The sequence below is a fragment of the Rhamphochromis sp. 'chilingali' genome, assembly GCF_963969265.1.
Source record: "Rhamphochromis sp. 'chilingali' genome assembly, chromosome: 19".
Lineage (NCBI taxonomy): Eukaryota > Metazoa > Chordata > Actinopteri > Cichliformes > Cichlidae > Rhamphochromis > Rhamphochromis sp. 'chilingali'.
Genome location: NC_137946.1, coordinates 27,614,736 through 27,637,663, shown reverse-complemented (window position 1 = coordinate 27,637,663; position 22,928 = coordinate 27,614,736). Strand labels below are relative to the sequence as shown.

Here is a 22,928-nt window from a genome sequence, read left to right as displayed (position 1 = left end):
GTGTAACTCGCATAATAATAGAAGATAAATAAGAATTTCACCGTCCTCTGGTGCTTATGTTATTTTTGTTCTTATGCTCTGTTTGCCTACCTGTTTATTAGCACGATTATTTAAACAGATATGGACACATACATGTTAAACTTCTACAATGGCTCTGGTTTGACGGAGCTTAGAAATTATTAACTTTGTGAGCTGATCTGAATTCAGGCCTGGATCCAAGAATTCTTGGAAGGAATCTTTACCATTCCAAGATAGGGCATAATTAAACATTTTGTGTCTTTACTCATTTTTAGAGTGGTGGTCATCTCCAGCCTTGGTGGCGGTATGCAGGACTGCTCAGACTGTTTCAGCAATAACAACAAGAAAAGCACTGGCCTTCTCATTTGCACCACTAAATGAAGCTTTGTTTATTATAGATTACAACAAAGAAATGGCTTTCAAGGCAGCCCTATAGCTCAGTGCATTCCTAATTTTGTTTGTCTCTCAAATATAAAGTATAGAAAATATTGTTAAATGAGGGAAAAAGCACAAGTAATTAGATACACAGTGTTTGCCAGATCATATTAACCACTTTATTTGGAGCTAATGTTAGAGTCTGGCGAATCAGGTGCGTTTGAGCTACTTTAGTGGTTCTACTGCAGTTTATACAGTGAACACCACCATTTCTGCAACTTAACCACTAAAGGCTAAAAGAAGGGACAGGTTGCGATGGAGAATTAGAGTATTTGTGGGTCTAACTCTGGAGTATAAGCCCCCGGGTTGAGCGCACGTCACAGGACAGCAGAACTGAGCAGCGTTGTGGAGGAATTAAGCTCTGTGGGTGATTTGGAGTGGGGGGGCGCAAGAGATTAGCAGTCTGAAACTGGGACTGCCAGGGTCTGGTCGCTGACTCAGTGAAGGATTAATAGGCTGGCATTAACCTAGCGTCACACTTTCCTCAGCTGCACAGAGTGGCCAGTGCTAACGCTAACAGTAACTCATTGCCAGCTGGCTGATGTGGAGGCAGCATGAAAGCAGCTGGTTCAATAAGAGAAACGGGCAGACTGCTGCCCAAGGAAAGATACTGACCTATCAATCACAAAGGAAGTTAGTCTGAAAATCTTTAACATTACATGACTGCTTGCATCATATTCAGCAGCAGGGGGAGTGTTTCATGCTATAATCGCAGCGTAGGTACCAGATCTTCTGATTTATAACCAATTCCCAATAAAATAAAACCATTTAAATATGTGCTGATGAGGCTCTGGTGCAACAACCCCTCCGACATCACAGATTAGCGCATTTAGTCTTCAGACGCTTTGCTGAATGAGCAGAGCCGTTAAAGGTAAGAGCTATCACTCAGATGGGATGCAACAAAAAGTCCTCTTAACATTTCTGCTTAACCCTCAGGACAGCAATGCTGCTTCTATTTCCTGGATGACAAGCTTGCAGTTTCCCAGTTACACTAAAACACCCAAATAATGGACTTTATATCTTTGACCTAAAAACAGGAAGAAGAAATCTCAGCAGCTAAGGTTATGTTAATGATAGGATGTTGTATCGCTAACAGTCAAGTGAGCAGGCAGCCACAGATTAACTAAAAACGGCTGCGAAAAAAAAACAAAAACTTAAAAGCACCTATAAGTTAAGTGGGCCAAAAGGAAAAATACTACCTAATACAATCTAGAATTGACAGGACAAGGAACAGTAACCGCAGGAGAAGAGGAGACAAACAGGTCTCTGAATAAAGCGAGGAGGAGCGTGTCGATCAATTTATTTTAATAGTGGAGTATGCAAGTTCACACTTTAGACTGTTTGTGTGTGTGAAGAACGTGAAGAATTAACAGCACGAATGTTATGTCAAAGACTTCAGCGAACTGTGTTAGGGCCGAGTGATTATTCGCATTTTCACCTCACAAGCACGCCGAGATTGTGTAGCTTCTAAGACAGATTAAGCAACTTTGTTCACTGTTAGCAGGCTGTGACTAACATTTATGTTTGAGTCAGTGAATCAAAATTGAGGCCCGAGTCTTTGGAATAACAGATCCCACCAAAGGGAGGCCCAGGAAGCATAGCTGCTGCTTTCATGTGTTACCAGTGATAACCAATGTTTCACTAAAGGGGTTATTTACATGAAGTCTCACCTGTCATTAATGACGTTGCCACAGCACGATGACACGACAACAGCTCCTGCTGTGGTTGCCATGGCAGCATGGATAGAGGACACCAGCCTGCAAAAAGGGAGAACATCGTCACTTATGCACTGGATGGCTGTAACATGTAATAGAAACTTCAGTGAAGCTGATAAAAGTAATATATGTTCAGATATTTATTGTCCCGATTGTGCCTTTAGAAATCTGTTTAATCTCAATATGGCCAGCACCCCAGAAGGAAAACAAAACTTCTTTGAAGTATCTTAATGTTGTTCTGCTGGCCCTGTTAGTCCAAAACTTTAATTCCTTGGTTTATGATCAACATAGCCATCAGTTCAGCTGCACTTTGTTTTTAGCACTAATAGGCAATTGTTAACCTGCCAATATATTAACACACAGCTGAGCCCAGGGGTTTTTGTGAGTCACCAGGGGCCTTTGGGGTTGATGAAGCACAAGTGAGGTCTGCATATAGTTTATGCATGACTACATTACGAGGGTTATGCATTATCCTGTTGGTGCTAGCCAAAATATTTTTATTACATTTTTGGTGAGGTTTCATCCCTTGCCCAGAAGGAGGACCACCAGAACAATTGTGTACACACAGGAAGCTTTCTAGCTGACGGTTAGTTGCTGGCGGACCTTCCAGGCTCCAGTTTTCTGTGTAACCCTGTAACCCCAACTTGCTGTGAACTGCTTACTTAGTGGACCCTCCTTGACCCCAGAAATACACCAGGCCTGCATCAAAGCCAGAGATCATCACATCCACTCAAGCCAAGCCAATGCTTGCAACTTCACACGGCGGTGTGTTTCAGAAGGGCATTCATGACACTTAAATTGGCACTGTGTTTGTCTTTAACAAAACCCAAGTCAAGCTGCAGAGCAGGTAAGGAGGTCAGGAAGTCAGACACAGCCATAGTTTTTCAAACAAAACCCTTGTACAGACACAATGCCAAAGATACTGCCTGATATGTCTAATAACAGTTTCTTAACAGCAGATATGGTGATAATTCTGATCTTAAACAGCCAATCAACAGGTGACAGTTTCACATGTGTGGCAGCAGACATATCTATATGTTATCATAGCAAAGATACATGGAAGTATGCTTATGGAATTTCTTCACCAACTATTGGATAAGGTGTATTACTATAGCAACTGTTCAGTCCTGTTGGCTACAGAGCTTGATTGCGTCAGCCGTCTGGATTGAGCCACTAATGAAGCCAAAAAGCAGCAGTGTCATTAAGTAAAACCTACATGGATAAAAAGTTTCAAAAACTTATTCTGGGGAAATTTCAGCATACTTGTGAAATGGTTTTGAGATTTAATTGGTTACCACTGAAAATGAAGTTATGTCTCTCCCGGGGCTCAACACTAATTACCTAAAGAACTGCCCAGAGGTGCTGCCAAGATGACTGCCTAGTGCCAAGACTTGTTTCTATACGCACTTTGCTTAGAAGATTACACCAGTGTAATACAAAAGTTAACATTTGTGTTACTACACTCCCTGTTATTATCATCATCTAGTTTTAAAGTTTGATCTTTGCTACAATTATGAATAAACTCAAAATAAAAAAGGCAGGCGTTGGCTTAGTTTTTTGTGATGCCATGTGGGAAATTATTGGGTCAAATAAAATTCACTCAGATCTGAGCTGGTAAAACTGAATGCTACAAGAAAATTTAACAAATTACTTCAATCCAAGCCAAGTCAAATTATGCGTGTTTTCAATGTGATTAATAGCTCTAGGACAGGGCAAAGCCCAACAAATACAGGTCAGTTTTACACAAGTGCTGCTTCAGGTGAGCCGCTTAAGATCAGTGTACCGTGATGGGATTAGCAGTACTTGGCTTCAACTTTCCTCATCTATAAACAGACCTGTGACATAGGAGAACTTGGTACATCTTTATTTGAAGTGTCACTTGGAGTGGAGTGGAGAAAGGCATGCACAACTTTCACCGGCCTTGCACCTATGAAACAAGTAACTCCTACACTGAGATCTGACTTGTGTTTTATAATTATTTGCTTACGTTTATAGCAACTTCATTACAAAATTATTTTTAATAAATAGTGGCTGTGATGTTGTGACCTTGATGAGTGAACAATCACAGAGAAATAGAGTTTTTTCTCTTGGTTCAACAGATTTATTTTGTCTAATTTAAACAGAAAGCTGGATTATTTCACCAATTAAATTTTTGTGTGTGGGTTGTTTTTTTTGTTTTTTTTCAAACTATGAATGACTTTTGCTCAGAGAAGCTCGTTCCCTGGATGCTCTCCAACTTGGCAGAACTGACACTAAGCTGCTTTGAAATGACAAAACATGTCCTTTATTCCCCAGCAGTCACTGCGGCCATGACAGACAGCCGCCCATCTAACACAGCGTATTGTTGACTGATTTTCCCAATGGGTCTGTTTTTCATCTCCACCTACTCATCAGGAGACAAACACATACTACCAGGCTATGTGTGTTTTGTCTGCCTATGTTTTCCCCCCACCACCCAACAGACGGTATGTACACAGGAAACACATGAACTGTAACTTGTTACAGTTACATAACCCATGTTATGAGTTTTCCAGCTGATCAAATCATGTATTTACAGCAGGTGCAAACAATACGAGACGCAAAAGTCCAAATAAATAAATAATAAAGCAGCTAAATAAGGGAAAAAAGAAGCTGAGATGGTGTGCATGTAGGGCTGAGCGATATGGCCTAAAATTCATATCGCGGTATAATTTGAAGCACGTGCGGTAACGATATATATCGCGATATATTGTTTTCTTCTGTATAACATATTTTCCACACTATAAGGCACACTTAAAATCCTTTAATTTTCTCAAAAATCGAGAGTGCGCCTTATGTATGAATTCTGGTTGTGCTTACTGACCTCGAACCGATTTTGGCGTGCAGAAATCTGTTAAAAAATGTTTTGATGGATTGTCAGAGCATTACGGCTGCCATAGTGAGGAGCTTCGCGGAGTAATCTGGGTCCTAAACTCAGTCTGCTTCAGGTCAAAGTCAAATGAACACAAAGAGTTAAAAACGGTCTAAATTCTTTCTTTAATAAAATGATCAGCGTTGCTGCTTTACCAGGTGTAACAATCCATGCATCCATGAAAACAGAATTTATTAAATTTAACGGAGTTAGAAGTTAACAGGAGGTTAGCTCGCTAGTTTACACCTAAACATGACATACCATGTTCTGACAGAGAGATTTTTGAAACCAAGTAAAACGTACAGCTCTGCTACCACTTCCAACATAAATGAAGACAGGAAACTAAACAGCAGTGGCGTTTGCAGGGTTACTGAAGTTGGACTACCTGGTATGTAATGTTGTGCTACGTGATTGCTAGCGACACAGCTATGTTAGCATAACATTAGCACAGTGAAGCTGGAGGATGAATGCCAACTTTTTTTCCACTCGATAAAAGTTAATGTGAGGGATTCTGGTGGTTAGGGACAAATGCAATCGCATAGCAGGATGCTATACACGGGGCAAACTTCAGTCAGGAGAACAACTGAGATTATTCATCCACAATACAAGGTTAGTTATTAATATACTGCAACAATATGGGAATAGAACAGCTGCGAGTAGGGCTGCTCAATTAATCTCATTTTAATCACGATTATGATCTGGGCTTTCAACGATCATCAAAAATGACTGAGCCAATTATTAGCACCTCCCTCGTGCTTTACTCTCGCGCTGCTCCGTGTGGCAAATCGAGCGCACCTCTCTGCATTTCGAACACCCGTCACAACAATTAAGAGGACCCGAGGGAAGCTCGGAAAGCTAAGCAGAAGTTATTTGGAGAGGAGAGTGACTGCTATTGGTTGAAAAGAGAGGTAAAAAAAAAACTTCAGTGGTGTGGAAACATTATGGGTTCGCCTGAGTCAGACGTGGATCAAGTAGACATAGTGTGTAAACTTTGCTATGGTGTCGTAGCTGCACCACAGAGCAACACTGCAAAGTTCACTAAACATAGATGTTTACATTTTTCATTTATTTCTTATATCGCAAACATTTGCACTGTTATCAGTATTTGCACACTATTTTTTTTTTTTTTTAAAGTCATTATTCAATACATTGTTATTGTTAACCCTTTAAAGCCGGACAGAGCAGCACGCTCCGTTTTGCGTAACTATTTTTAAATCCCTGTAGAACCGGAACCGTGTAAGCTAGCGCAATAATTTGTTTTGCATATGAAACCGGAGGAGTTGTACTTACATCTTATGCCATCAGCTTGTCCTAGGTCACGGTTTCCTTCCACATAAAGCTTTGCAAAAATTGCATAAAAGGGCTTTCAGGAACAAAAACATAATATTCCAGAAACACGCTTTGCCGATCTGACCAGCTGTTCATAACACTTCCCACATTGAAAAAAAACTTCAACACGAACTATCGCATGTCCGCCATTTCCTGCCCGAAACCGGAAGTGACGTCATTTTCGCGGAAAATATAGTTTTACTTGTAGGCCTTAAAAGCCTATACTGGTGTTTTTATAAGTCATGTTTGACTTTTCTGAATAGTTTCTGTGATGCTTAGAACTCGAATTGCACTGCTGGAAGTAGTTTATTTTGATGCACATGCTGTTTTCTTTGCAAATTTGCATCACAGGATTGTTTTTCGTTTTTCCTGCAGTGTATATAAAAATTGCTGTATCTCCAAAATAAAACTATGAAGACACTCAAAATAAATTTCCTGTTGTTGTAAACAATTTTTTGCAATTTTTTTGGTATTTAAAGTTTTGAGGGATAAACCTCTTAAATTTTTCCAAGTAGAAATATATGTAAAAAAAACAAAAACGATTTTTAATTTTTTTGTAGTTTATTGCACTTTTTTGCAATTGATGTAGTTACTATGGACTTAATGCATACATATTATTAAAATATGGGCTATAACAGTTGTATTGATGTATAGCAACTTGAAATGCTCCCAAAAATGGCACTACAGCATGTAAAAAAAATAATATAAGCTCTGGCGGACTTGGTTCTATGGTAGGTCTTAAAGGGTTAAATAAATATCGTCAAATAATCGAGATCTCTATTTCAGTGAAAATAATTGTGATTATCATTTTTGCCATAATCAAGCAGCCCTAGCTGCGAGAGAATTCAACATTAATGAATCAACGTTACGGAAGTGGAGGAAGCGCAGTTTTTGGCTTTCCCCATATTTCAAAAGTGCTTCATCTCTTTGCTATGACTGTCGCCTGGCATAATTTGCAGATGATAATGGTTGTAGCCGCTGCGATGCTTTCGACCAAAACAGGCGCAGCTTGATGACATCATCAATAGGGCTGCCACGATTAGTCGACTAGTCACGATTACGTCGACTATCAAAATCGTCGACGACTGATTTAATAGTCGACGTGTCGTTTGAAGCTTTGTAAGATCCTGAAAGACGCAGGAATAAGTAGCAGGATTTAAGAGTGTAATAACAGACTGAAACAGAAGATGGCAGCACTGCATGTACAAGGATGCCAACTGCCGTTAAACCCCGAAGAAGAAGAAGCTGTGTCCCAGAATTCATAGCGCGGCCCAGCTCAGTTTCCAACAATGGTGGCAGCTAGTTGGTTTTACTCTTATTATTCTTTCTGGGTCACAAAATAAATGTTTAACATATTTTCAGGCGAGAATGTAGCTGTGTAAACCTCAAATATCTGCTCAGTTTATCAAGACACCACATATTTTCAAAAGTGCTCCGACGTTTTCAGAGACGTCTGTTACCCACTAGCTCGATAGCTAGCCAGAGGCTAGGCTAGGCTAACTAGAGCCGTGAGAACACCGGACTCCCGGCAAATCGTTTTCAAACCGACCGCCGTCTTTCGCTACTCAGGTTAAATATATATATAAGTCACTTAGATAACTTCAAAATGTTATTGTTTGGCTTTTTTTAGTATTTTATTTGTTCCTGAGTAAATCGGTTTGGCTGAGATTAAAGTTTTTACACAGCTGAATAAACGTCAAGCAGACAGCTGATTATCAGAAGTGTGAGATGCTCAAGAATTTACTCCGGTGTCCTGTTATATTTTAGATAGCAAGGAGTTTATTAAACCACAACAATCTGCAGATTTCATTAAAATTTAATAAACTATCATCTTGTCTTTATTTTTAGTTAGCACAGACCTTAAACACTTAAAGCTGTAAGCTAATGATAGTTATATAAGAGCAGATGCTGCTGGTGCAATAAGCTGTATGTCCAATGGATGATGATCTGATTAGTCGACTAATCGCAAAAATAATCGGTGACTAGTCGACTATCAAAATAATCGTTTGTGGCAGCCCTAATCATCAACATGCGCTATCGCGATAGAGCGGTATAGTCAAAATCTCTATCGTTGGCCAAATTTATATCGTTTCTATTGCCCACCCCTATGTGCATGTGAAATGTACTTAAGGAAAAAGAACATTTTACTATTATTTTTTTTATTTTTTTTTATTTATGGTTTTAATATTATTAAAGTATCCTTCACATCATTGCGAAAATTAATAACACTGAAATACTGTTGAACTGCACTTTTATTTGACACCCAGTTGTTGAAATCGTCTCTAACTGGACCTCCTTAAATTGAATATCTTGTGAAGCTACAAGTGGGATAATTACTTAGCCCTTGTAAATAATAGATGAGAGGCTTGAGCGAACTACCAAGGAAAATGATTACATATTTCTTGAGAACTGGGGTACTTAACACTGCACAAATTCTTGGCTATGGACTTTTCATTTTCAATTTTCCAGCAAAGATTAATCACATGTACATATATTAACAGTAATTATATTGAGGTATGGCAAAGATCTAGTCTTTACTAATGCAGTGTTATAGAGTTTACTAAGATTTATTGACTAATTTAATTATTTATCCGTTAAGATATAAGTCAGCTGACTGTTTAACCAAGCTTATTGGTTTCTCATAAACTCCTTCAGTTTCCAAAGGCAAACAAACACTAAAACCATCAAGCCATGGCTGTTCTCCCAGGTGTTACAATAAAGTTTAACATAAAGGCATGCATGAAAAATGGGATTTACAAAGTCTATCTGATTTAGAAGTTAGTAGTTTAAGGCTAACAAGTTGACATCTTAAGATGATATACTGGTTCTGTCCAAAGTATTTCTGTGAGGGGAAAAAAGCAGTTACTGACAATAATACTCGAATGGTTTAAGGTGGAGTAGTTGACAAAAATATCTTCTGCATTGTGTCCAGCTACAGAATTAAGCTTAGGTTAATACAAACTGTAAGATGAGGGACAAACTGTTGTTACTCTATAAAAGTCCCTGCTAACGCTTTCATAATGGGCCAACAGAAAGTCTGAGATGAGCTCAGTAATAACATAAGGCTAGTTATTAATATGTTGCTGCATGAATCCTGAACCTCACCAGAACTGTCAGATTTATCCAGACAGCTCCCCAGCAACTTCAAACAGAAGAGTTCGCCCTTATATCAGAAATATATCGATTCTCCTTTTCCTCTCAAAAACACTTTGCTATTTCTGGAGAGAAACGCTGAAACCTGCACTTACACTGTTCCATTAGTTTACTACTAATTTCTAAACCTGATGCTTTGGGTAGATAAGATTTGTTAGTACTGAAATGAACTGGCTGAGTCTTGGTTTATTAATTAGCTCTTTGCCAGTAAGCCATCCACAGAACCTTCTACTCCCATTTGAACATTTGTGCAATAGCAACCTTATGCTAGTCGACTTAGTAATGTATAGGATCAGAAACAGTTCCTCAGAATGAGTCACATCATCAGAAAAGTGTTAACAGAGGTCAAAGTCAAGGGCCTTTTTATCCATAGACTTCTACAGGACTTTTCTGCATCCACAAGTATCATCTCTGGTTGCCTTTAAAAAGAGTACTTTTCAGAAGCTACGTCATTTGTTTTAAGTGGATGAAGTTGAAAAGGGAAGCAAAAAATGCCATTCGTGCATTTTTTTGGGGTCATGATTATGATGATAGCACACCTTTTAACGTGAATTGATAGCGAGTTCCCATAGATCCACCAAGGTATTACACATACAGCCACAAACAGTGTTGGGGAGTAAGGGAATACATGTACCGCCGTTACCTATTTAAAATACAAAATATGAGTAACTGTATTCCGTTACAGTTACCGTTTAAAAAGGTGGTATTCAGAATACAGTTACTTTGTTGAAATAAATGGATTACACTGCGGTACTTTCCTGTTTCATATTGTCGCGGGTGAGGACTGTTTGGGTTTTGTTTGACAGCTACGTTCTGTTGTTCCAGGCGGCAGCGTTATGGTTGCCATGGTTACAGGGCGACGGTCTCTCTCTCTCTCTCTCTCTGCGACTGTGTGTTTCCTGGGTGAGAGAGCGCCTTTTCGTTGTTGTTGTGCTAAGCTAACAGGCAGAATGCTACAAGCATAGCTCTAAAGAATGTAGCATCATGGGCAGTGTAGTCCGTGTTGCAGGGAGAATGGACTGCCATACACGTTATGGGTCTGTGAGCGCGAGGAAGGAGAAAAAGGGGAGTGGAAAGGTACGAGTTGTCATCGAGGAAAAACGGGAGCTGGAAGCATGTAAATATAATAATAACCACTTCAGCCAAGAAGAGTGCCTGACGAGCCCAGTTGTAAGTAAGCTATTAAGACTCGACTGTACACCGTGTTCGTGTTTTCCTCCGAAAACAATAAGTTCCGTTGGAGCAGTCTTTCAACGCCTCTCTCTGTCTCTCGCAAGAAAAGTTGACCCACACAACAAAGTAAAGCTATTTTTCGGCTACGAGCCGACAGGGACCCCGCCGTATTAGTCAGAGGTCCCTTTACTACAGTTCGGAGTCGCAGACCTTCAGTAATAGTAATAAATCACAGCAATAGTACATTCATGTTGTTGTAAAAAGCATGATAATATATTAAGTAATCCAAAGTATTCAGAATACGTTACTGTCATTGAGTAACGTAATGGAATACGTTACAGAATACATTTTGGGGCATGTATTCTGTATTCTGTAATGGAATACATTTTAAAAGTAACCTTCCCAACTCTGGCCACAAAGCACCAAACTCTCTTAGTCTGAGTGAGTAAGTGATTACAGTTTGCACTCAGACATACTCAGGCTAGTTTCGAAGGTCAAAAGACTGCTTTCTTTCCTTTTTTTTTTTTTTTTTTTAAACAGTGCACTCACAAATGGCAGTGCTGAGAAACAAAGAGTATTTGTGGTTTCCTGCTTGAACCTGTAGTCAGCTCAAACCAAGGTTTACGGCGGGGGACCACAGCAATGATACCGGCATCAGCAAGTGAACAATAGCCATGTGACACGCAAGTACAAAAACCACAGGTCTGAGCTAGGAAAACTTAACAGGCCGCCTTCTCTCTTTCCCCCACAAACTCAATCCCCTCACACCGGCTTTACGGCCTTCTAAGGCTGTATGGTCTCATACTCTGTCACAAGACTCAGTTCATACAGCCAATTCATTGTGTGTCCGCCAATAACCCCCTCTCTCCCCCCTGCAGCTGAAAAGTTGAGTTCGACGGGGTGAGGAGCGTGCAGTGGGGAAAAAGGGGAAGAATTCTTTGTTGCCTTGTTCGGTAATGTTGTCTTTTCTTCCCTACTGTGTCAGGCCAGCGAACAACCTCAGCTTCCCTTTCAGTGTTACCAGGTCTTCGCACTGACTGTTTTGTTACACATGGACTTGCTCTTTCGTGTTCCGTCTCGTGCTCTCTCTCTCTCTCTCTCTCCCCCACACACACACAGTGTCTGACAGCAAGAAGTGGTGTTTTTGTTCCTCTAGTAAATGGGCTATGTAATGTGTAGGTCCATGGGCACTGCAGCAGAGCAAAAGAAAGTGACAGCAGAACCAAAAAAAGCAAACAGGGTAAAGTGCATTTCATGGCAAGAAGGAACTCTCCCACTCTTCCATCAGAACCCCTTGATTGTATAAATGGATGCTGGAATGTCACTGGCTGCGTATATGGGAAATCTTGAGTTTGAGCCAGGAGAGCAGCACATTTCCTGGTGGCTTGACGGTCATTTTGGTCAGCCACTTGATATGCAAACATTTAAGCACTGTGCCAAATCTAGACATTACAGGTATGCACTTGTTCTGATAACATCTCCCCCTCTCTTTCCAAATAAACTCCTAGTGACAACTATCACACATATTGCAGGGGCAAAATAAGACTTGTTGTTTGGCATTAAATTCCAGTAAACAGCTTGCCACAAGCCTTAGTAACTCAAGTTTGTGTGCTTAATTATATTGTATCCTCCCTTGGAGAAATAAATGGGGGCGCATATGGGTTGTGTTGATTGGCGCAGACTGACTCCAACTGTAATGTGCTGCCTATCTGTCTGAATTCATACATTTGCAAACCTTCACAAATCTATCCAAGAGTGACTCCAGTCTAGACAGGTAAGACCCCAGTTGTGCGGAAACAGGCAACCTGTGTAACCAAAAGTTGCCACCGAGAGGTTGATGGTGCTGCAATCAGTTGCTGAGAGCAAAAATTCAATTCAATAACCAGGCAACCGCTGATTTTCTTCTAGTCTTGAGGTTTCATTATTTGCCATTTTTTCTCTAGTGTGACTGAGACTTAGGTGAGTTCAAATGCTTCAACTAGAGAAAAAAAGTTACATCCTACGGGAACATGTCCATGTGTATATACACCCCATGGGCATGTGCCTTGCAGCACACAACAGGAGTTTTACCTGCACCTTTTCGCACAGGACATATGGGAAAAGTGGCATATTAAAGCTCATGTCTGATTGTAGGTCATAGTCAGCAAATGTTTGATCCATCTCTTTGTCCAGTAATGTCACGAAAAGTTCAGCCCCGCATGTGTTAAATCAGCTAACAGAGATGAGAGGGAAAGCGAGAAGCTGGAGGTAAACAACAGAAGGAACTGGAGTCCCCGCTGAGCTCTAAAATCACCCCGATGCCGAGATGATCATATCTTCCACACTTATTCCATTAACTTGTATTTACAGTTAAAATAAAGCTAACTGTTTTGTGTTAACACACACAAATCCTTCAGGTGTCCAATTTATGCTACTTGGAAGCCTGTGATACAAAGCATGGTACAGGCAGAAGATGTAGACATTAAAGGCCAGTTTAGTGGTTGAGGGCGAGCAGTCTGACAGCCTGCAGGCACTGTGGCTTGTAAGAACGATGTTTTCCGATAGCTGAGCATTTGTAAATTAGCAGAAGCGTTATTCGGCAGTAGGCTTCGGTGTATTTCAGTGCATAGCTAACTCAGCAGTCGGCCCTGACCAGAGCTCAGAAGAGGATTAGCTAGAGTGACAGCTTACAAATGAGCGCTGAACTGAACTGTGCAAATGTGAGCAAGTCACACTGATGCCCCCCCCCCCCAAACACATTTATAATTAATACTAATGAGATCCAAACTTAAAAACGTTTCTAATGTAATGATTTTATCGTTCATTCACGTGGCTTGTTCAACTCTAATAAAAAATGTAACTTCCTGGGATTTCTCTGTGACTACTTATTGGAGTGAAAGTACTAGAACTGAACTGACGCTGCATAGTTGTGGTTGGCTGATATCAGTAGATAAGCATTATTCTAAGGTGTAATGAATGGGAAACTGATGTAATTAAGGATTGTTTTCTACTCCCCCCAATTTTTTATTTTTTAATTTGAAAACTGCGCTATTGTTTTTAAGAAACTAGATGCCATTTAAAAGCTAGACTGTATATGAAAGATGGATGTGGCAACTGAAATGTTTTTGAAGACTCAAGCTAAGCATTTTAAACCAGAGTTATTATAAAAACTAAACCAAAAAGAAGTGAAAAAGCATTTTAATTTAATTAAATAGAGGTAAAAACTAAAGTCACTTTTTAGACCCAGAAGCTAAATCTAGTATTTATAAACAGTCTATGAATACTGTCTAACACAGTGGTCCTCAACCTTTTTTGCACCACGGACCGGTCTTTAAGGTGTCACAGATAAATACAACAAAATAAAATGATACGACCGAGACAAAAACGGTTGTATTTTGTAAATATAATAATAAATGCAAATTCACTGTGTAACTTTTTTAGTGGCGTCCTCCTGAAATGCGCCAACAAAATTGAGAGTAACATTCTCCGCTCTGCCACTTAATGTTCTCTGGTCGCTATGGTAACAGTCCGTGGCCTGGGGGTTTGGGACCACTGGTCTAACCTATTCTGTTGCATATGCTGCATAAAATAGCACTATCCGGTCTTAAAGTCTGATGTTATTAGTCATGTTTGGACCCAAACTCTGCTGCAGGTCCCAAAGTCAAACGAACAATGCGGCATCACTGAGAGTTGAAAAACCGTCTAAATTCTTCAATCTGTAATAATATGTTGGCTGCTTTACCAGGTGTAAAAATTAAGTTACCAGGCATCCATGAAAACAGAATTTATTAAATTTAACAGAGTTAGAAGTTAGCAGGGAGTTAGCTCGCTAGTTTCCATCTCAATATAATATACCATGACAGAGATTCCTGAAAAAAAATTAAGACGTACAGCCCTGCTAACACTTCCGATTAGGGCTGGGCCATATTATACCGTTCACGGTAATACCGGTATAATGTTAGGCAACGATAGGAAAATGAAATATCGCGATAGAATGGGAGTAAAACGCGCATGCGCAGTGCCTTTGTTTTCATACGCACATGGCCGATTGTTGAGTGAAACAGATGAACCAGAATTGGTTTGTAAAAATGGTGCAACTTCCGTGATGTGGAACTGGTTTGGTGTTTGTCCATCAGATACACAACAAAGCACATTTTTTTGCAGAACATGCAAGCAGCCGTTGTTATTGTCATATTTGTCGGACTAAGATGCTCTTAAATCTGGGAGTAATCTGGGTCCTAAACTCCGTAATCTTCAGGTCAAACAACACTGCAGCATCACTTAGAGTTAAAAACTGTCTAAATTCTTTCATCTTTAATAAAACGATCAGCATTGCTGCTTTACCAGGTGTAACTATAAAGTTTAACTTCCAGGCATCCATGAAAACAAAAGTTATTACATTTAACGGAGTTAGAAGTTAGCAGGAAGCTAGCGGAAGTTAGCTCGCTAGTTTCGCTAGTTACCTAAGCATGATATTGCATGTTCTGACTGAGAGATTTCTGAAAAAAATCAAACGTACACCTCTGCTATCACTTCCAACATAAATGAAGACAGGAAACTAAACAGCAGCGACGTTTGCAGGGTTACTGAAGTTGGGCTAGCTGGTATATAATGATGTGCTACGTGATCGCTAGCGACACAGCTATGTTAGCATAACATAAACAGTGAAGCTGGAGGACGAACACTAACACTTTTACACTTATAAAAGTTAACGTGAAGGTTCTTCATGGTTAGAGACAAATGCAATCGCATGGCAGGATGCTGTAAACGGACCAAACTTCAGTCAGGAGAACAACTGAGATAATCCATCCACAATACGAGGTTAGTCATTAATATACTGCAGCAACATGGGAATAGAGCAGCTGCCAGAGAATTCAACATTAATGAATCAATGGTACAGAAGTGGAGGAAGCAAGAAGAATGAGTTTAATAAAGTTTGATTTATCTGACTGCTTTGTTTCGCTTAATGTGCCTTATAATCCCGTGCACCTTATGGTCCGAAAAATGCGTAATGCACACTGCAGTTTAATGTTGCAAAGCACCTCTTTTTAACTTCAGTGGATATTATACATGGTTATGCTCAGGATATGTCAGCCCATTTCTACTGGAAATGCCTTTTGGTTAAACTTTCAGCAAGGAATTTGCATTTGCACTGTTACATTTTTATAAAGCTTTAATGTACATAAAAACCAGCTTCTTGTTTAAGTGAAAATAAATGGAAGGTTGTCTTTTTGCGCTAGTAATGTTGTGAGTTGTATTTTGTCTCGCATCAATTATATCGTCGGTTATATCGTTATCGCAAATTTTCAAATATATATCGTGATAAATATTTTTGGCCATATCGCCCTGCTCTACTTCCGATATATAAATGAAGTCAGGGAAGTAAACAGCAGTGACGTTTGTAGGGTTACTGAAGTTGGGCTAGCTGGTATATAATGATGTGGTACATGATCGCTAGCGACACAGCAATGTTAGCATAACATAAACACAGTGAAGCTAGAGGATGAACACTAACGTTTTTCCACTCAAAAGTTAAGTTGAGGGTTCCAGATGGTTAGGGACAAAAGAAATCGCATGGCAGGATGTTATAAACAGACCAAACTTCAGTCAGGAGAACAACTGAGATAATCGATCCACAATACGAGGTTAGTCATTAATTTACTGCTGCATGAGCTGGGCTGTAGTTACTACGTATGGTTTTAAAAACAGAGCTTTAAAACGAATAGCGGTAATAAAAACCAAGAGAGGAAGACCGTGATCACTGACTGTTTTTAGGACTTGTTGAGATTAAATAGGACAAGATACAATCATTTTGACATCTATGATTATTATTCCTTACATTGAGGTAAAAATAATTATTCTTTCACTGATAAATTAGCAAACTGCAGCAAAAAAAGTAGACAAATGTTTAGGAGGACTTGACAGCGCTAGTTGTGGGCTGCCAAGCTACATGTAGTTACATCTCCAGCGAAGTGCATAGTGTAGGTTATGTCGTAGGGTTTCCATGGGTTTGCGTATCTACACCAGTGACTTGAGACAGAAGCATAAATCCTTGTAAGGCAAAAGTAATGTAACAAATAGTATAACAAATTATTTTCTTCAGAGAGATGTATTATGTATGGAGAAACCTTTTTTCTAATTGCTGCATAGTGGACAGCTTTCTGTATTGAGCAAAAAGAAACTCATCTCATCGATCAGCGGATATTACAGTCACACTGTAGTTAGGACCATTTTATATATGCTCTGGTCAAAAGCTAACATGCAATCATTATGGGGATGAAATTCATGATAAATTTGAGCTTTTAATGATTTCCTTGAACGCTACTTTTTCCAGGGTGCAATGACTGCACAGCATACATCTTTAGGGACTTTAGAAAACAAAAGCTGGGTGAACAAGTCTGAATTAATTTAGGATTTTCTCTAATCCACACAGGGTCAAAAGTATACATACATCCCCACATGGTTAAATGTCACCTTAGGAAGGTGCACATCAACCAGATGTTTTTGGTAGGCATCAACAAGATTCTGGTATAATTCTGGCTAAATATTTGATCCCTCTTTTTGGAAGAATTGGGAGTTGATTTAAATTGATTGGTTTCCTGGCACTGACCCGGCTTTTAGGCATAGTCCACAGATTTTCATTAGGGCTGAGGTTTATCTTTGGGAAGGCTATTCTAGCAGCTTCATGTTCACCTCCTTTATCTATCCCAAACCATTTTTGATACGTGTTTGGGATCATTGTCCTATTGGAAAACCCAACTGTGTCCAAGTTTCAACTGTCTAGCAGTTGGTTTGAGGTGACATTGAAGAATTTGTAGATAAACCTCCGTCATTATTATTACATTATTACCAGTACCACTGGCAGCAAAACAGCCCCAAAGCATGATGCTACCACCGCTACCGTGATTGACAGATGTTAGTGTTCCTAGGCTGGAATGCGTCACCTTTAAGGCCCCAGTACAGGGCTTTGGAGCGTGATGTCACGGGGGTGGGCGTGGACAGGATTTTGGCCTGATCCGCCATTTTCCGGGTCCAAACAAAGCACAAGCGAAAAAGGACCGAAGGCACACACAACAGCCAGGATTCGTACTTGCTGTGTGGTCGGCTGCAATGTTCGATCACTGGAATAAGCTTAAAAAGGGTTTGTCTTTTTATTCTTTCCCAACCTGGAAGCAACATGAGGGAGCTTATATGGTGGACCTTACAAAACGAAGGCATCTAGCCTGGATAGCAGCCGTGAGACGAGCTGTTATCCAGTTCGCTTCCATCTCCAGATATCTGTTGGTGTGCTCCAGACATTTTCACTCCGGTAAGTTCTATATATGTACATATCACTCTTTATAGCTTAATAATATTATTGTTGGGGCTCTCGGAGGTTATAGAAATTGCGAACAAACATAGAATTGAGTGACTGTGCAGACATACGTGCTATGTAACGATTCGCTAATTATTTCGCACAACTGTAGGGAAGCCTGCCTATGAAATGGATCAAACAAATCCAGACTGGGTACCAACGTTACACAGGGGGCACTCCGAAATCCGAACGTGAGGGTTAGGGTTAGGGTTAACAAGATAAGTGAAGATATCGGGGTAGGACAGTGGCGGTAAGTTGTCTGGGTCTTTACTCCACTGCCGTATTTCATATAGGTCCACATTTGCGGTGCACTCTATTTTTTTCAAGTACCGCTGCTTCACCTCTGGACGCAATTGGTCTCTATACCGTCTGTTTTCTTTTGAGCTGCTTTTAAGCATGTTTCTTGTCGTCGTTGTTCCAACACAGTGTGTTTGTTTTGATTTGTGGACCCGGAAAATGGCGCCGCACTCCCACAATACATTGCGGCGTGACGTCAACTCCAAAGCCCTATACTTGCCACCACAACATTGTCACACACTCACTTGTTTTTATACGCGCTGATGCAGTATTCTCCTGAACACTAGGTGTCGCCACTCAGACGATAGCGCATCACATGAGAACTGATATAGGAGAAGAAGTACATTGAGTGTTTTTTCCACAAACTCTCAAGTGTTGACTCTCAAACTGTTCCACCATCTCCCTCTGTATATCTATACGCCTCTGAGCTTCTGTACTGGAATATTAATATGGCAGTAAAAACCAGCACGACTGCAGACTATTGTCTTTAACCCAGTTGTGGCACCCACAGCACAACGCACCATGTTAAAAAAATTGAGATGTGCATGACCAGCCATAGCGCCACAGGATGTGATGTCAAATCTGGTGAGTGACACACAGGACAGAGCAAGCATAATGGCCCATTACTACTCTAAACATACTTGCTGTCATTGTAGCTAAATCTTTATTTCATTTGATCATAAAGTTTTGGGGTTTTTTTCGAAGCACGGTGGCACGGTGGTTAGCACTGTTGCCGCACAGCAAGAAGGTCCTGAGTTCAATTCCACCATCAGGCCGGGGTCTTTCTGTGTGGAGTTTGCATGTTCTCCCCGTGTCTGCGTGGGTTCCCTCCGGGTACTCTGGCTTCCTCCCACCGTCCAAAGACATGCAGCTTGTGGGATAGGTTAATTGGATAACCCAAAAAAATTGTCACTAGGTGTGAATGTGCAAATGAATGTGAGTGTGAATGGTTGTCTGTCCCTGTGTGTTGGCCCTGCGACAGACTGGCGACCTGTCCAGGGTGTACCCTGCCTCTCGCCCTATGACAGCTGGGATAGGCTCCAGCGCCCCCCTGAAAAGGATAAGCGGAAGTGAATGGATGGATGGATGGATAAAGTTTTTCTCCAGAAGCCATTTCACTTGCCCGTGACCCCAATACGAATATGCCAAAGAGACTGGATGGATGACATTTGGCTTGTCCATGTGAGTAGCTGCAAACTTTAGTCAAGCTTGAAGGCGTCGATTTTGCGGCAGGGGCTTCATTTTTGCTCAGTACCCGGTCACTTAACAGCGATGTAAAACTCATTTCAGTATAGGACACTGCTGTTCCAGAAGTTTCCAGTTCACGGCAGCCTTGAGCCCTGGTGGTTCCTGGGTTGTCCCTGAACATCCTAGCCAATTTCCTATCAGCTGAGGGTGATAGTTTGGCCTTTCTCACTATTCTGAGTATTGGTCAGTCCAATAAGTACTGTCAAACAAATCTTTTTTTTCCTTTGCAAAGGGAAACTGCTAGCTGTAGTGAATAGTGATCATTAACAAGTAAACAGACCATGATCTTGTCAATTTAACACTGTAAACCTTCACTTATTAAAAGGTGTAAGTAAATGTATGTATATAATATTTAAACCTGTATGGATACTTGTGTGTGTGTGTGTGTGTGTGTATTGGAGAAAATCCAAAATAGATTCAAAGTTGTGCAACCAATTCTTGTTTTTTAAAGTCCTTAAAGATGTATGCTGTAAAACCATTCCACGTTGGAAAAAGAACTATTCAAAAAACTCGTTAAAAGCCCCATGACAATCATGCCATGATAAGTACATGTAAACTTCGGACCACAATTGAATGCATGTTAGTGCACCTTTTTAAGCACATATCATCGATTTCGCAATCATGCAAACAAATAACAAAGCACTTGGCGCATCATGCTTACAAAGACTCTTTTTAAAGCCTGCTGTGGTATTTTCCTACAGGGGACCCATAGTTTGGATTTGCTGTATCTGCAAATCACCGTTACAAATACTCTTCGTGATTATTGAGCCCAATTTGCAGAAAAAGGAGCACAACAAAAATGTAGAAATAAATAGAAAAATATATTTCGCTTAAAATGACCACACTGGCTACTCAACATAAATAAGTTTCCGTCATGTATGGAAAAAAATACAGCACACCAAGGAGCTAACGGGATGAGGGAAAATGTCCGTAGCTACAGAGCGGGGAGTAAGCTAGCACCGGGCGCTAGTTAGTGAGTTTGTGTTGTGTAAAGTGGTGAGTTTAAGCTGGGTTACCTCTCGCTGACCAGTACCACGTCGGCATCGCTCCAGTGTTTGAACACACACGGTAAGATCTTCCTGAAGGCGAAGAAGAGACCGGGGAAAACTACGGCGCCACACGCTAAAACTTGCAACATCCTGCTCATATTTTCCTCTCTAGCCGCCGGGACACCTGACTCTCTCTCTCCCCTCCGCGAGCTTCGACCGTTTACACGCGGCTGTGAGGCATTTTTCACGCGGCCGGGTTCGGCGTCTTTCACCGGGAACAGTCCACCATCAGCACACACTCGCACATACTCACACACTCACACATACTCCGCCAAGGCTCAGCAGCAGCAGCAGCACCAGTGTTGAGCTAACGGCAAACAGACGTCAACTACCCGTGGAGACTTTCAAAATAAAAGGCGTGACCTGCGTGTTTCCCCTAGCGGAAGCGGTAATATCGCAACACAAACCCCACTAGGCTTTTATTTTGAAGGTCATTCTTTTCGCAGCATTTACGGTAAATTTAACAACTTGGAATTTAACAGTGTTTTATTAAAATTGCGGCTTGTGTTTTCAGCTTAACTTAAATATAGATATTAATGCCTTTGCAGCTGTTGTGTATGTGTTATAGCACATAGACGAACTACCTCCTTTAGCGAAAGTAGTCATACAACAAAATCAGTAGTTGCGTAAGCAGGCATTCAATTTTTTGTTTCTCCACTTGGGGGCAGTGCAAGTGTTATATCATCACCAAGTTTGTGTGACGGATGTGTTATGGAGCACTTGTCAGCAGATAGAGCTAAATTATCAGATAAGTAAGAGACGGGTGTAGTATTCGCCCTCGGCTGAGCGACTGAGTAAAGCCATGTGTGGCATTTAAATTGTCCTCTGTGCTCAGCAGCTCGTCAGTAATTTGTTGCTGCTGAAAGCAGCCTTCTGCCATTGGAAATAAGGGGTTATGTAAATGATGAAAATCCTTCAACAGCAAATTAAAAGAGGTTAAAGAGCCATGGGGCTTAGAAAGAGAGATAGAGAGAAAACCTTCCGCCAATGAATTAACACCGGTGACTCTGTCTCTGTATCTGTCCACCTCTCATCTGATGTCATCAGTCTCAGATACTGCTATCAGCTGTCAAGTAAACACTCTCTTTAAAGTCAGTTAACCTGACTTCGCTCAGCTCTGTCAGGTAGTGTCTGATAGCTGCTTGTAGAGTGTCTGGCATTGAGATTTTATCTAATCCTTTATTTCTGTGTGTTTAACTAGTGCAAACAGTGGTGGCGCTTTTTCTTTTTAAATTTGTTATTCAGTCCTGTGAAAAAGCGATTTAAAGATGTGCTTTTCTGTGTTACTGAGCACAGAACAGTAAGCTTTTCCTGTATGTGTTTTTTTCTATATATATTTTTGCTTTTATTTTGACAATGAGCTCGTCTGTATATGAATAAGGGGATATAATTGGTGTTTTCTTCTAACTCTGGTATTTTTTTTTATCAATTTTGAGCAAAAACCCATTAATGTACTCTCTAATACATATCTTTTTAATATAATATCCTCTATTAAAGTGCCTTTTTCTTTGTTAAAACCTATTTAGTTGAGCAGGTTTTATCATTATTTCCTAATAGTGGGTCCTAATGTTGGCTTCAGGTCAACATGGTAAAGAAATGTGTAATAAATAGAGAAACAGAGCATTGTTTATTGCATATTTGAATACTAGCATGGAGGGTCCGGGAATGAGGGCAGCTTAGGATATCTCAAAAGGAAAAAAAGGAATTCAGTTTGAGCACAATGTAAAGGGTCATACAGCTTATCTGAATGCAAATATCAGATGGTAGCTGCTTTCCTTATCACTGTCATAGACACATAATATAACCCCCCCCCCCCCTAATACTAATTTCCATATTTGCCACACCTAAATTCACCGTCCTTGGACATTCCACAAAGTGGATGGAACTGTTAAAAATGTAACCATTTTATTTGCAAGAAAAACAAAGTGCGGGCCATGATTCAATACCCTGCAGAACCACTTTTAGATGATCAAATTCTTGAATATATTGTTTTCTGCATGACTTTTTCTCTCACATTGTTGTGGGGAAATTTGGGTGGCTTCAGTTCACTGAGGTTTGTAAGTATTTGTTTATGCAATACTTGGTCAATGCATCACCTTGACTCTTTTCTTTTTCCTGTTTAGGATCATTGTCCTGTTGCATGAACCAGTTTTAAGCAATCTTTAGCTGTCAGACAGACGGCCTCACATCTGACTCTAGAATACTTTGGTGTACAGAGGTCGATTCAATGACTACAAGGTGCCCAGATCCTGCGGCTCCCTCCACCACCGTGTTTATGCTGTGGTGAT

The 22,928-nt window shown here is 40.4% G+C and overlaps 1 protein-coding gene across 1 annotated transcript in view; it reads right to left on the bottom strand.

Moving 5' to 3' along the window:
* LOC308387666 (TLC domain-containing protein 3A-like) overlaps positions 1–20,957 on the bottom strand; it is a 46,079-nt gene extending 25,122 nt beyond the window's left edge. The window contains exons 1-2 of the mRNA XM_080867869.1: positions 20,608–20,957; positions 2,124–2,210 (exon numbers count right to left, since the gene is read on the bottom strand). Coding sequence (XP_080723995.1) covers positions 2,124–2,210; positions 20,608–20,738 — 218 coding nt within the window. The 5' untranslated portion in view covers positions 20,739–20,957. The remainder of the gene's footprint in view (positions 1–2,123; positions 2,211–20,607) is intronic.
* Positions 20,958–22,928: the final 1,971 nt, after the last annotated feature.